A 16,909-nucleotide genomic window follows, 5' to 3' on the forward strand; every position below is an offset into this window, starting at 1 on the left:
CAAAACTTGTTAATACATTTATTATTATAACAATATGTACATTTTAGTTTCGGGTATTTACGGATTTTATCAATCGCGTCATGAGTGTGTTATAGTATTTTATCGTATACATTGTTTTAATCGGAACGCTATATAAAATAAAAATACAAAAATCGACAGTCCGACGCCAACTACGTCTAACAAAAAATATTGATAAAAATCATAATCTATTGCCGGAGATGCGGTGTTGGTCGCATTGCCGTGCCTGATCACGTATTCTGTCCAAAACACGGCTGTTTCCATTGGACTTGTTGGTCTGTCCCTGAATCTTGCTGACAACTCTGATGCTTTTGATCGGTATCTTAAATCAATTTCACAAAGTTATAATATTGTGTGTACATTGCAAAGGTAAAGTGTAAAAATAATTTGTAATGGTATTTATTTATAGTATCGATTTTAAGGATTTCTTTAGATTTGAAGAATTTAAATACGATACCTATTATTCTTGCATATGGTGATAAAGGAGTATAATTTTATATGGCTAGTTGATAATATATGTTTTGCATGTATATTTATTTAAATAAATTATTTTGAAATAATTGTTCATTTAACTTTTTCTTATAATATAATTAATCATCAACGAATAAAATAATTAAAAAAAAATTCGTTCCGGTTCACCGGTTGATCATACGAAACAGTTAAAATAAAAATATTATATTCTAAACAGAGGCCAGAGATATGTATGATTTGGTATTATTAAATATTTTTGTCTGAGGACAATTTTCAACTTTAAAAGAGGTTTTTTGTTAGAGAAGATTCTTGCAATGATACAACATATTCTATATGAATAATATCAGATGTTAGGCTCACTTGCTATCCGTGACGATGGCTTCTATGCTTTTGATCAGTTTTTGTTCAGTGATTTGTCGGTAATCGAGTCCGATGGCTATGCCTTTTGCAATACAGTTGGCGATGTTTGACTGTTGATCACCAAACACAGGTATGCCAATCATCGGTACTGCAAAGAACACGGCCTCCATTACGCCCATAAGGCCACCGTGAGTTATGAACGCCTTGATATTCCTGTGACCTGTGAAAGCACAATTATAATATACATTGTACGTGTAATAAAACGCGATGACGGTAGTGTTGTACTAAAAATAGCCTATCTACAACGCCGTATAATCAAAATATAATATATTATAATATTATCGCTAGTTGCTATACGCACTGTATGCACTCAGAATAAATTAAAACGTTTGTTTTGATATGTTAGTAGTAAGCCTTTATTAATTTATGACGATAAGAATTTCAACCTTTTCCCATCTTAAATCAAATGAATATCACTTTAAAATGGTCGATATTTGTGTTATGGCTTTGGATTTAAACATTTCAAAAACGAACTTGTAAGTTTTATTGATTCATTTAGTGTATTAACTTAAGGTTTTAAATTTTTTTAATGAAGGTATGGGGATGTGGAATTTAAATGAAGATCGCATAGTTTTATATAGTATTCAGTCATCAGCATAACGACTATGTTTCCGTCGTGAGTCTTACTCAGAATCTGCTGTTGTGGCATCCACTTAGACACTTTAATCCGTTTGGATATCAATTCACCCTCGTATTTCCATAGTACGCAATACGGTAGCGCTTCGAAAGCCTGTACGAACGCCGTTGTGAATTGAACTGGAAACGACGATCCTTTCAACAACGAGCCAAAAGACACGTAAATAATGCCTTGGTCACACAAATCGCAGTAATTTTTCCATTCCTATTGTATCACCAACAAAAACCAATGATATAAAAATTAAATATATGGTTTGTGACAATAGTTATTATATGGTAGTGAGTTATATTATAATATTATAGTAATAATATTTATTATGAGAAAAAAATCTATGTTGTATGTGTTTTTTGACTTGTTATCTGGTTATAATCATATATATTAATGTATAGTGTGTTATTACAACTTCTAAATTTATAATATATATATAAGACGGTTAACTAATTAGGATTTGTTTATATTATGTATTTTATCAACAGTCAAAATGCCTAATTAATTGAATTTATTATAATTAATCAACTCATTGTGTTCACGATCACGATCCAGATGCATTAATTTATTAAATTAAAATAACAATTATATAATCCAATTAAATATATTTGTAAATTGAAAAATTCTATAGTAATTTAAGACTTTGCATTACTTAAATTATCTGGGTTTTCAAATATCAATAAAATCATTACGGACTGTTTATTACAATAAACTTGAGCATAATTACACAATTCAATAACTCAAATAACTCATGTACACAGTGATTCATAACAGTTTAATTAATTACAATTTTAGTTTGGAAATTTTTAAAGTAGGTTCCCATATTTAAAAATCATATTGTTTTTAAATAAGTACTGAAATATTGCATTTTGTATGTGTAATATTTCCACGACTTAAATACAATTCAATAAAAATAAAGATTATATTATATTGTATTTTCCATTGTAAGTTTGCCTTTTTCAATGATTTGTCAGAAACGTTGCAGAGGCTTCTTACAGTTGAGTGTATAACATCTACTACCGATAAACACACTCGAAAGCACTACGAATGTCTGGTAAACCTTGGATAGCGTAACACTGTAGATTATATTAAATTGCTACATAGAACCCAGTTTTAAAAACAGTGATAATTATATAATCCCAACAGATACCTCAAATATTCCCGATCATAAATAGAATTTGGTTGTCGATCATCTTAACTAGGACGATAGAAGTATATTTTTTAAAAATGTTTTTATATTCTCTGTATAACTTAATATTTTGAACGCTTTTATCTGTTTCTCTCGAGTTTCCACATAATAAGAGTTTACTGAGAGTACTTACGTTTGCCGCGTTTTGCAGTTTCGTGGGCTGTGCGATATGCAAACCGCCCACCTCTATCACGTTGGACACCGTTGGACGGGGCTGGGACAAGCTGTGGTGGCTGTTGACTAGCACAAGTGCGGTGCGCCGTCGCGCGATTTCCGGAACGGACGGTGTATCGTGCCCGAAGTGCCGCCGGACCAGCTCGGTGGACGGACCGTCGGAGAAGGCGTGATAGCCGACCGCACCGAAGTGCGTGGCCAGCGTGTTGATTAGCCGCTGGACGAACGACATGTCGTGGCCGGTATACTCGAGCAGGTGGTTGACCAGGTACGCGGGGTTCTGTGGGTTGGCCACGCGCCGGTTGAGTTGCGGCGAGTAGTCGGACGTCCGGATGGACACCAGCGGTGCGTCGTACGCGTGCGCGAATGCTGCGAAACAGTCGGTGGCGAACGCTTCGGCGAACACCACGTCGAACGCGCGGGGCTCGCGGATCAGAGCACGGACCCGGGGGTGTTCAAAAGTGGCCTCACACACACGGTGGTTCATGTGGCACAGGTCCCGGAGCCCGGTAATCGGGTCCACGCGGTGTTGGAACTCATTCGTCACGTTTAGCTGGCTTATGACCGGCGGAAGCGTGTCTGACACGTCCACGTCTATGTATCGACCTACGCCGTCGTCGTCCGCGCCACTGTCTTTGCGTCGCGGGAACGGGCTGATCACGGTCACGTGGTGACCGCGTTCGGATAAGGCGACCATAAGCGGTTCGACCATGGCGAAGTGACTGTGGCCGTTGTACGGGAACACGGCTAGTATCCTAGCACCGTTGGTCGGGGACGTACACGTTAGCGACAATACAATAATTGTCACCGCGGCCGCCTGTAGCCCTACCGCCCAACGACCAGTGGATTTTACGACTGCGGCCGTCATCTGTGAAAATAATATTTATGTTATATGTATATATATATATATTATACAATTTTATAACACTATAAGAGGCAACACTTTGTGATAAAATCTAATTTTCCGGCCACACACGGGTACTTACATGGTCGAAAGGCCACCTAAAAATCGGAGAAATAGTTTTGGAGTTGTCAGTTGAGCGGAGAGACAACTACTTAACGTAATTAGAGGCATACAGAGTCGCCAGGTTTTGAAAATTTTTTTAAAAACTATTATTAAAACTATTTTATAAACACATTTACAGTTTTACTTAAATAATTAATAAACATTACTAATCGTTAAACAATTACTAAAATATAGTTATTTTTTTGTTTTGTATGTTATAACATTTTAATAGTATTAGCAATTTAAATTTTAAGGGGCTGAGCTCTAAATGGATAGTGCCTAATTATTTTCTATCTTATTGGATTTTATTAAAAATGATAGTGATAATGACAGTATTTTTCTATCAATGTTTTCGAAAAAGAATCAATAAAACCATAGAAAGTTGTTTTCGGCAGTAGTATGACGCGATTTTATTCGTTTGATGTTTACAATTGGAATACACACATTTCTTTCTTAATAGGCTATAGTACAAATGTTTTATGTCTGATTGTGGAAGAGGAGTTAAACAGCAATACTAAATATAAACGTATACATATAGGTATTATATACTAATAAAAAAAAAAAATGTATAGTGAGAAAACGCACGTACTTTGTCCTCACGCTCTCGTTTGTTATCAGAAAATTAGACGTCCCCGTAACTTGGATAACTTTTGCAGGGAACGATTTTCCAATTCATCTGGATAGATTGTGATGAATAAAAAGATTTCCGTGATATCAACGACAAACGCACACTGCAAGTGTAAACAGTGTATTAGTTTGACGAAATCGTCCTCACCGTTGTATCGCTGCGTACGCGTTGTACCAGTTATGTAAAAACACGTTCGACCGGGTTCTGATATAATAAATGTTGTAAGTAGATATAATAATATAGCACTAGTATATACTTCTTTGTTAAGTCTTAATTTAACGAGCTGTGCAGGATTTATAATTTGGAGCCCATGGGCCTAGCATTCGATAAATATATTATTTTAGATTCTGAAACTTCAATCAAGGATGTGATTGGATCCTAGATCATGGGCTCTGTTTCCACTCAAAAATCGGTTTTGATAATCGATGTACTTATAAAATCAAAGTAAATCCTCGTAAAGTAAAGTATATATTATAATAGTTGCTGTGTTACGCCTGTGTAACTAATTAGGATTTGTATATATTATGTATTTTATCTGTTATCAACAGTCAAAATGACTAATTAATTGAATTTATTATAATTAACGCCTTACGCCTTGCATGACGATTTTAGTATAAGTATTGTATAGATACGACTGTACGAGTATATACTAAATATACTACATATAACTATAAATTTATGAATCGTTATTGTATAGATTCGTATTATACATCAATACGTTATATTAAATAGATGTCATATGTGAATATGTCTCACGTTTGTAAGATAAATATCACATAGAGTGAATCCATATTAATAAAGTAGTGTGTAACCCGTTTATTATATCATTTTATCTAGCTGACAATGGGGTAAGGTGCGAATTCGACGGAGCAAAGACGATGAAGGACTTATGGCAAAATGTCATTTTTATTTTTTATATAAACGTTGTTGCTGCGCATAGGGACTATATTATGTGATATTAGGCATGTAAAAACTATTAAATAAAAAAATTATATTCCGTATATTATATAACGGTTAATGTATTATTGTACGCATGTAACTTGCTGCTACAGCCGTGGACAGTTAAAATGCCATTTATCTATAAATAGCTGGATAAGTGCAAAAATATCTTAAAAATTTTATTATAACTAGTGAACAAGAGAACGGTAACATGGGTATTTGGTGGATATTTCTATTATCTACGGTTATTTTATTTGATTACGAATAACAAAAAAAAAAAATCGGTTTAGTTGAGAACTGGTGTTGCGTAAATATTTTCGTTGTTCCTTTGATTATTTTGAAATGTATTGGATATTTTGTGCCATAGTACAACTTATAGATGTTATTGAGACTAGGTACCATGGACCACCCTTAAAAATAGAAACAGACACGAAAAACAAAACAAAAACATCCGTCGTTGCTTTGCTCAGAAACTAAAATACATGTTGACGGTAATCAAACAAAATCACGTTTATAGTACCGCTGGCGAGTTAAACGACTATATCTACTTTCTTCTCTAGTGCATACGTCATATAGACGACAACCGTGTTCGATTATGACGAAACAACCGAATTGTATTCGTGTGGTGACTATATCGATAATTTTCTAATGTTGTGGGTGTAGGCTGCAAACTGCAGTATTATAGGTACCTATACGTTTATGAAGTAAGAACGTTGCGGCGCAGTGCAATGGTGTGCGGTACATAAAATTGTAACGTTCGTCGGAATGCAGACGATTCAGAATGGTAATAATTGCGCATAATAATAGAATAATATTATATCGGTGAACATCGACCGATTGTTGGCGACGACTTCGATGTCTGCGGTAAAGTCGAAAAAAGCGAACGCGACCCACATCACACCGCCGCAGGGGTGCTTGGAACTACGCAACGCACCTATACAACATAACGACGGGGTTCCGCCTAGGGGTGGGTGCAGTCGTCGTGGCTGGAGCGACATATACAATATATAAATTATTATACACGGATCCACATCAAAGGGGACTCATCTGCAGCGGGCAGGCGTCCCACGGCGTCTTCGGCGGTCGGGTGGCGGGTGCGATCGCTACTGCAGCAGTCGGCGAGCGATTGTATTATAATATACAGTATGGTTCACCAACCATGCTCACCCCCGTTTTTTCATTTAATAATGAATTTATTCAAATTCTGATCTTTGTAATTTTTAAACATACTTTAAGATCACATTTTCAAATTAATAAGAGTTATTGTACTATTTATGGAGTGACTGGCGATAAAAACTTTTTGTTTTTCAAACAAGGACCCCTTTTTTTACTGTAAATGATATATTGGATAATTTTAATTTTTGATGTAGATACCAGATGATTTAATACGAACAGTTTTTCATTCATTAATGATTATGTTTAAATTAAGGATGATAGTTCTGAAAAATAGTTTTACAAAAACATGAAATAGGTGTAATATCGGATATAGTATTTACTATGTTATGTGGATAATTTTAATAAATTATAAACATTTATTGATTAATATATATATATATATTACTAAAATTTTCAGATATCCACAGCACTAGCACATATCTCCAAACTCATTATCACGGACAAATTATCCTTTAGTACAAAAAATTAAATAACTATAATTGTTCGTATTATATGATTTTGATACGTCAAGAATTTCAGAAAAGTTATTCGCTAAGTAATTAAACAAAAGATAAGGGAAGTTACGATTTGGAAGACAGAAGTTTGCGTTTCTACAGGACCACTCCCTAAGAGCAGTAGAAAAATCTCAAATCTCTTGATAATATGGTCGTTGAGCATATTTTAAAATTCCAAAAATCAGATTCTGAACGACTTCGTTATATTGAAGAAGCAAAAGGGGGGTGACCGTGCTCGGCGTATTACCCTGTATACGCGTCGCGGAGAGGGGCGAAAGCGATGCCGGGCCTGCAATTACTGCGTCGGCGGATGTCGAGGTACCCGCGCCACCGTCGCGCGAGGTCATTCGGTCAAAGCTGGGAACGCCATCTGCTCGTCAAAGCGGCGTGTGCGCGCCTCTGCCCGTCGCCCCGGGGAGACCGCTGGCGCGCGGCGTTCCCCGTCCGATCGATTTTCGTTCTCGAGCCGGCGCGGGTCGATGCTCGCGGCGCGACCGGCAGCGGTGGCAGAGGCGCGCGTGCACCGTCGTGTCACAAGCACGGGGACCGCCGCCGCCAACGCCGCCACCGCCGCGAACTTTCGCAGTACCACCGACGGAGCCGCGCGCACGCACGCACACGGCGCTACACCGCCGCCACCGTCGCAGATCCGTGCGCCACACAGCCGCGCTCACATCGCGTCGTTTTTTTTTTTTCGTACACAGCCACCGCTGCTGTCTCGCATAGGAATTGAAAATATCAAATTTTCGCGGGCCAAACGGTGAGTCGTTGCGGGGCGCCAGTTTTCGGAGCTCACAGTTCGGTCTCGTCGCGTGTTCGTTCCGTTGCCTCCGCGAGAGCCGACTAACCGCATATTATTGTTGTTGTTGTTGTCATTATTATTATTATTATTGCTATAAGTATAATTTTGTGCTTATCGACCGTACATAACTATTAATTATATCGGTCGTGGACGCGGGTCCTCGAACACTGTCCGTCGGACTGCAGCGAGGAGAGTCCGCGGGCCCGCGTCCGGCGGCGTGCGTGCTCGCTTCGGCCCCGAACGCTAGCGAGCGAGGGCGCGCGCGCATATATCGCCGCCGACGTCGCACGCAGTAAACGCGCGCGCGCGCCCCCCGTCCCCCTCTACGACACACTGCACTTAGCAAACCACCCACGACCACCCCCGGCACCCCTGCGCCGCGCGTACGTGTGTCGGCGGCGCCAAACACGGTATATAATACGAGGCACGCGTAACAAGTATAAATGGTAAACAATGGCCGGCGACCAGTCCGGGCGCAGGTAAACGCATCCGCCGCGACCCGACGAATAGACGTGGACGACATCATCGCTGCCGCGGCTGCCGCCGACGTCGCAAGTACGTATATTCACATTGTATATATGTATATATTGTAGCGATGTAGCGACCTCGATGTGTATCGTCATGTATATGTGCGTTATGATGTTATGCACTCGTTATAGACGGTATAAATATAGGACCGCATACGATGCGATGACGTCCTGCTCGTCACTGCTGTTCGTATATTTTTGTTTATTATTAATGAGTAATGACACACCGCATTACGGCTCTCGTTGTTTCATAAGCTGTCTATTAAAATAATTAATTTCTAGGCTGTTCGCGTCATAATAATGTTTAATGTTCATTTTTCCTTCGTCGCAGTTTTGTTGTTGTTATAATATAGTAACAACTAACAAGACGCCGTTTATGCCGCGCATACATTTTTATCGCCCTATCATGTAGGTAGATACATAGGTACATCAGGTTTAGTTAGTGGGGCGCTACATGCGAGTCAGGAAAAACATGTCTTATTGAAATAAATTAAAAAAAAAAATTATTATGTAGGTATATATTCTTATGACATAAGCGGTGTTTGACTTGGAAAGAAAATGCGGGTACTTAGATGCAAAAAAAAACATTGCTACCCTAGGTGATTATACGTAACTAATAAAACCGCGGAGAGATTTATATTTACACCCCATTTTTTACCCTTAAAAATATAACCACAAGTCAATAAATATTCCGTTATTCATTATAATTACTTATAGGTAGGCACTTTAAAAAAGTTTCAACCATAAAAGCGTGTGTAGGTGGTAGAATTTTGTAGGCAAATGAGGTAACACTGGTATTTTTTTTTTAATTGATTATTAATAAAATATATAGTTTTGATATTTTAGTTGTGTTAGTTAATTCAAATATACTTTAGTTTAAAATCAGACCACATTATGTCATTCATAAGAGATCACTAACCATTCAACGGAATTAAAATAATAAATTTAATATTATAAACAAATAATTTTTATTATTCTTCTTCATACTTGATAAATTCCATAAATGAGAATATATTTTATTTAGAATATTATATTTTTGTCTGTAAGGAGTAAGGACATACATTCTCCGTTATCTCGTCGTTATTTGTTATTCGCGGTGTTTTAATACGGCCTTAGATCTATATAGGACCGTGTTTATATTTGTATTACCTTATATCTATCCAAATATTGAACGAATAATTATTATGTAATTATTTCGTATCATTATTATGTCAGATATACTTATAATACTTATACATACATTTTGTTAACAGTTTTAACTTTTATTTATAAAAAATAGAATGAAAATATTAACTGTAATTTTGTAAAAAATAAGTTAATAAGTGCCATATTATGCGTTTTAATCCGAAAATATAGGGGTACCTACGTTAAAATATTTGATAATTTAGTTGCGAGGTACCTACTCGATTTTTTTCAAATCAATCACTATTAATATATATGACGAAAAATCGATCGCTTTATGTGTCATTATTATTATTATTGTTGATCGAAATTTGTTACACGCAGTGATTTTGTTTGCTGTAACGAGGGCGATGGAGGTCCCGGGCTCTCGAGCGAGTAGACGACGCGAGTCTCCGGGCTGCCGCGGCCACCGACGTTTCGAGGGAGGTACGCCTGACCTCGACGTTGGGTTTGGGTCATATTCGAAATCTGTTCGTGATACCGCTCTACACGCGAGCGTGTAACCGTTTGACTGGCGACTAACTAACGCCGAACGTATAACGCATATAATATTATATTTTGTTGTATTTCGTACAGTCGTATCGTATATTTATTTATATCTGTTCATTGAATTGCGCAGCCGGTCTGTTGCTCCGTACCAATATTTTATATGCAAACATTTGACGCCTTATCCCCGCGCGGACAGTGTTCATCGAGATTTTTTTTTCATATCTTTCCACGGACATTATCGTGGTAGATATGTGAAACACGCGGGCGTCATATTTGCGTTCGTATTTATTTTCTGCAGCGATAAAACTTAATAATGGATTTGGCGCTATTGACTTTAATATAATATACATATATAGTGTAATATATATACATATAATGTATATAAGTCCTACGTCGATCATCCGAAGATGTGTATACAGTGTACAGCATCATGGCACAATGTATTTAGCTAACGTCTCGACCGACGTTTTTATAGTTGTATAATTTCACATGTACGATTGAAGTGACAGGTTTGCTCGGCAGAAGTGAGCTTATAGTATAATATGATATAATAATATGAGTTAAGTTTTAAATAAAATAGAGATTCTATAATAATTATGCGTAGATCAAATTGAAACGTGTATATGATGTACTGATGAAGTGGCGTAGTCACAATTTATTTTCTGAGATGTTGGGGGGGGGGGGGGTGGCTGATCAATTTTTGTAAAATAAAATTTAAGATTTTTATTGCGATTTTCATAAACTATTAAAAATTAAAATAATTTTTAAATTTTATTAATATTTTTTTTTTTTTTTTGGGGGGGGGGCTGCTGTCTTTTCAGCCAACCCCTGGCTACGTTACTGTATTGATGTGTGTTTTTATGCGAATTCAGAGCATCTTTGTACAACTGATGACTCGTATGAAAAACAATGTTATAACATCTTGATGTTTGATCATATCAATTTATCAATGGAATTGTACCTATGTTTATATTATAAATGTAGGTTGCTGATCTTCGATCAAATTATAAGTGCTGTCGATTCTGTTATTTCAGTGAAATCTGTATTGCTTAAAATAAATGATAATATTATACCGTATGTCTTAAAAGTCCCGTATTCAGTAGGGCATACAGATTTTATTTTTGTATGGATCATGCTAATAATAATTATTATTTATCCAAAAATTACATACTGCTGATACTACAGCGGTGATGGAATTTTTTTTTAAATAAATTTATATGAAGAAAGAAGTTTTGGGGGAGGGGAGTTGTAATCCCTTAACCACTCTCCCTCTACTCCGTATGCGTGCCACTGACCGTATCACCTTAATTATCTTCAAGGTAAATCAATATGTCTAAATGTGATTTTTCAACAGTAATCCATATGATATTTATACCATTAAATTGGAATTCTCTGATCAATTATTTTTGAAAAACAACTGTATGTATGTAATTCATCTCTATATAAAACACCACTTGCAGCCACAGTGATAAATTACGACTGAATTGTTTGTTCAATTTTATCATTCTGTTAAGTCTGGTTTGCTATGCACGTATTTTTAATTTCCTCAATTTGAATCGATAGATTTTCTATTAAATTTCCGTATCTTTGAAATAATTTAATACAAAATCACAGTTTAAACTATCATAATATTCATATGCCGTATACAGTATAGTACACTCTTTAATATTCGATTTAGAGGTGGCAAGGCAGAGATCTATTGAATTATTGAAATCGTGTAGTTTTTATTAAAAATTATATTATCAGTATTCATTTACTAAAAACTAGTTAACCCAATAATTAAAGTTATTAAAATTCGTTTCTTTACTTGTGGTACTGTATCAAACATAAATTATGATAATTCGATGGCAGACCATATTATAGAATTTATAAAAATATAAGTACAATCTGTATTACATTAATATACGTAGTGCTTTTAGAATGTTCTTGATCAGGACAGGAGTAGGTATTGGAACTCAACTACCCCACTTGGCATTGATGAATTTTTTTTATTCTTCAATGATTCAATTATGCTAAATAATATTATAATACAAATAAATAACTAAGAAATAAGTCAATAATAATAATAATGTTTGCATACATAATTTCTATAATTAATCCAAATATAAAATTTTAAAATATGTTAAAAAAACATCTGGTTCAAAAAGTGTAAACATTTTAATATGAGGGGCACAATTATACTTTCCAGGGTAATATGTCAGGGGTGGGTTTCATCCCTTCTATATATTATGTGTACTGTGTAGTGTGTATGTACACACTATAAAATTATGTATCATGTATATGTAAACACATTACGTTATTAAGATGCAATTACTTTTACGCGCGACCTTTGTGAGTCAGACCACTACACTCTATTTACCTTTTCTATTCAGAACTATAAATTAAAAGTGCAATCAAACATCAAACACACACACAAACAATTATATTTACACTATACAGGGTGCAACAGAAATAACTGACATTGTGATTAACTAACCATGTACTTAATGACTATTATTTTAATATATTTAAAAATTATTACAGAGTTAATTAATCCAATTTATCAGTCATTTCTATTAGTCCTTGTAAATTTTCTATAGATATGTAGAAAAACCATAACGGTCTAATTCGAAGTCTCTAGAGACGAATTTCGGGATACTCTGAGTATTACTTGGGATGGCCCTATATATTGCGTACTATTTAATACGGGCAGCGATATTCCCTAGGTGAATGTAAAACTGTTTTTCTTACACACAAACTTAGACTGTACGAAACGTGTATATATAATATTATACATATTATGTTATAGTCCAAGTGGGTGAATTGATCATTGTAAACGCTGACTAGAGATTGTATACAAAATACAACGCATGGAATATTTGAATAATATAAATTATAAATATTTTTTCTCACATAGACTATTTTCTAGTCATTGTATGCAATGATGGAACTGGCGTGGTTAAACTACTTTCAACACTAATAATTAATACATAAAACGCTGTGTATAATTTATAATATATGAAATCAAACAAATCGTACGTAGGTTAGGTACCTTATTATTTTGGGATTATTATTTTTTTTTTTATCGATTTTGACGTATTGAGAGAAGTACATAAATATAACAAGAGACACAATTATGTTTTGTATGAACTTGTGCAAATTATGTCAAAAAAAAAGGTAGTACAATTAAAAATAAGTTAGTGGTTAAACCTATTATATTATACAAAATTAATTCACATTGTAAAATAGATCTGATTGGCGTGCAGGCACAGACTGCTGACGATTATGAATTTATTTAAATCTACTAAGACTATTAAGACCTATTTAACCAAATTTGTAAACTTACACACTTTAACTCATAAACGTATTAAGGATATTGCGTATGTTTTATTGGACACAAAGAGATGCAAATGTACTGCTACTGGCATTTTATATTACTTCAAACGCCATGATGGCAACACATGACAAAATAAATAATTATTTAAATATATACCTAATATTTTATATTCGTTTCAAATTTTTTTGCGACACATATAAAAATGATTATATATTTTTTGCACTTGACACTGTCAATGCTGGCTATTGTATATTATAATGTCTAGTCTACGTATATAATTATTCACATGGATTGAAAAACTCGGCCATTGTATACAACTCCCAGACGTTATTTACAATGACCATTTTTCCACTTGGACCGTAATATATATATGTATTTAAATGTATATGTGTATATAATGTATACCTAGTTAGTAGTTAATTTTCATTATCCGCCTACTTATACTATTTACGGTATCAGCCATGTCCACGTACACGTATATACTATATATATATTATATATATATGTCAACATATCGTACATTATATTCGTAGTATTATATAGTGTTTATACATCTATTTTTTCCTGTGCTAGTCGTTCTTAAATTTCACAAAATATTCGTTTGTGTAACGATATTTTTGAACAAAGTGGCGTCAATACACACATACATTTACTCACGTAGATATCAAAGGAGGTTATCCAGTTACAAAAATAAAAAAAGAAACACGAATCTAGAGTGTTTTGTGAGTGATAAATTGTGCTGCAAAAATAAAACATCATGTGCGTCATATTATTCGAAACGTTTCGACGAAGTATATTTTATATATTAGTATGTATGTATGTGTGTATATGGATAAAATTAAAATAATGTGTATGTCCTCCATCATATTAATACCCTGTTTTTCAGTACAAAATAAATAGCATACATATACATAGTAAACAGTATACACATAGTAGCGTACATAGCGTATCATAGAAATATGACAATAATTTTACATTAAATGTACATTTGAATGTATTAGTTCATGTGAACACCCTGTATAGCTGTATATTAGATACCTACACACTATACCTAACATTTACATACAATACATACAATATAGGTCCATAACTGTATATCACTGTGTTTATAATAATATGTAGTATATACGTATATATATATAGAGTACTTAAACCAAGTAGGTTCACTCCCGTTTTATCCTTTGTTTATGTATTTATTCAAATTCTGTTTCTAGAATACTTAAGTATACCTAAAGGCTAAAAGCCATATTTTAAAATACATAGATTTTTTATGACATCATTTAAAGAGTTTTCTGCAGAGATAAAAAACACTTTTTAAAAAAAATGAAAACCTCCTTTGTTCCTGTAAATTGTTAATTATTCGGTTTTCTTGACAATATCAATCTCTGTCATCTCAACAGAATTAATGAATTATAAACATGATATTATAATAATTGTAACCAAAAATCGTCATGCATGGGTTTCAGCTAAAATTATATTTATATATGGCCATTTGTATGATAGATAAGCGTTAACGTGGATATGTCTATAGTATAAAGAATTTTAGAATAATTTATTATAATACATCATTTTAAACGCTCTGTATAATATATTGGTGGTATAGATTTAAATTGTTTTGTTGAAAATGGTAGACAGATGTTGTAAACTAAAAGTCAATTATACAACCAAATAATAAATTATTTATAAAACCTCGGAAAACAGAACAGAATTACCAACTAGACGAATAACAATATTTTAATACAATTTGTATATGTATATAATATAATGGTACATGGAATCTAGTGATTTGTAGTGTAGATCAACATCCCATTAGATGAATTATTTATTTATTTTGTTAATTAATTGTGTTAACATATTTAATGTTTTTACAAAGTTTTCGAATTATAAATGATAATTTAACGAGTACCTAAATGCAAATATTACTTATTAATTACTACAATAAACAGTAAGATTATGAATAACTGTTGATTATTTGTCAATAATACAAATTGTAGGCACTTATATATTTTTAAATAATATAGTCGTTTTAAATAAAATATAAATATAACGTACGATAATAGTCTATGTATTATAGTCTAATTATTATATGGTTAGCACCGATCAATTTATATGTCTAAAATGCAATTTTGTTTTTAGTAATATTAGCAGAATATTTCTAAACTTAAAAAATATATCTGTGATTCTTTTTTAATAAAAGTTAAAAGATCATCAATGCCTTTTTATTTCTGATAGGATAGAATAGAATAATTGCAAAACATAATAATAACACTACTCATTTAAAATGATTAATGTAATAAAGTTTTATCAGGTTGATTTTGTTTTGTAAAACTTACATGGCTTAAAAAAAATGTTTGACTTTTATATAAAATACCGTTAAAAATTAAGTAAAATGGACGAATTGATAGACGTGATTTGACAGTGATCGATTATAAACATATTATGTAAGAATATATTATACGTAATAAACATTGAACTTAAATGAAGTAAACAATAAAAATGAGTATAGTTAATTTATATATAGGAATTTATTTAATATGAACCTATTTGTTTATCCATAAGTATCTACGAGTTTATGTGAACATAAAAGTCATAAATATATTTTCTTAAATTTAAAACGGTAACATTCGTATACTGGCGTTGGTCAATAATTCTTAACTGTATTATAAAATAATAGTTTAGTCTAGATTACAGGCATAAATAAACATGGTTTATATGATATTGTCTAGATTTAATTAGTGTAAATATTTCAGTTTTGCACTTTGAATATTGCAACGGGTAAAAACTAAAATTATAGGTAATTACAAAATAAATTATGATATAATACATAATATATTATGTATAATGCACGTTTATATAATATTAATTACAAATTGCTCTATTACTCTCTCGCGGATATGACTCAGGTTAGGTAATGTAAAGTTTCTGTCTTGAATTCAACAATAACATATTGCTATTCACATCAAAGCGAGCATAGTGATCAATGTGTAGGGATCACCTGCAAATTACTGTCAATATATATAGTAATAAATAATAAATAGTCCAATATAGTATACATTTATGGGGGATTTAGGGCAAATAAATTTAAGTTCTATATGATATTAACATTAGGTGAATATTTTCTATGTAGGTACTTGATTGTTTACACACCTCTTAGGAAAAATATATTTTGAAATTTTTAAAATAATATAAAGAAAAAATTATTATTACTCCATTTATTTTTTATCCAAAAGTAAAGATTAAAATGACGTTTTTCAATAATTATGATTTTATTATTATCTAGATTTAATTTTTAATTTGTTATTTTGAATTACGTAATTATTTTTAATAACATAATAATTAATACTATTATATAGAAATCAGCAATAATTAGTATTATCATTTACAAAAACGTGCAGCTCGCTACTATTTTTAATTTAATAATCGCGTTTTTTTAAATTTAATTTTATACTACTT

The 16,909-nt window shown here is 33.3% G+C and overlaps 2 protein-coding genes across 5 annotated transcripts in view; one reads left to right on the forward strand and one right to left on the reverse strand.

The window, feature by feature from the left end:
* Window positions 1-4: 4 nt before the first annotated feature.
* LOC132929869 (UDP-glucosyltransferase 2-like) overlaps window positions 5-16,909 on the reverse strand; it is a 33,327-nt gene continuing 16,422 nt past the window's right edge. For 2 of the 4 annotated variants that reach the window (XM_060995491.1, XM_060995489.1), the window contains exons 2-6: window positions 4,493-4,634; window positions 2,857-3,765; window positions 1,537-1,750; window positions 850-1,069; window positions 5-340 (exon numbers count right to left, since the gene is read on the reverse strand). In XM_060995491.1, coding sequence (XP_060851474.1) covers window positions 100-340; window positions 850-1,069; window positions 1,537-1,750; window positions 2,857-3,765 — 1,584 coding nt within the window. In that variant the 5' untranslated portion in view covers window positions 4,493-4,634 and the 3' untranslated portion in view covers window positions 5-99. The remainder of the gene's footprint in view (window positions 341-849; window positions 1,070-1,536; window positions 1,751-2,856; window positions 3,766-4,492; window positions 4,635-16,909) is intronic. The other 2 variants (XM_060995490.1, XM_060995492.1) reach the window with 1 other exon arrangement.
* LOC132929867 (C-Maf-inducing protein-like) overlaps window positions 7,679-16,909 on the forward strand; it is a 36,302-nt gene continuing 27,071 nt past the window's right edge. The window contains exon 1 of the mRNA XM_060995484.1: window positions 7,679-8,497. The gene's annotated coding sequence lies outside the window, so the exon portion shown is untranslated. The remainder of the gene's footprint in view (window positions 8,498-16,909) is intronic.

The sequence above is a fragment of the Rhopalosiphum padi genome, chromosome 4, assembly GCF_020882245.1.
Source record: "Rhopalosiphum padi isolate XX-2018 chromosome 4, ASM2088224v1, whole genome shotgun sequence".
Taxonomy (NCBI): domain Eukaryota; kingdom Metazoa; phylum Arthropoda; class Insecta; order Hemiptera; family Aphididae; genus Rhopalosiphum; species Rhopalosiphum padi.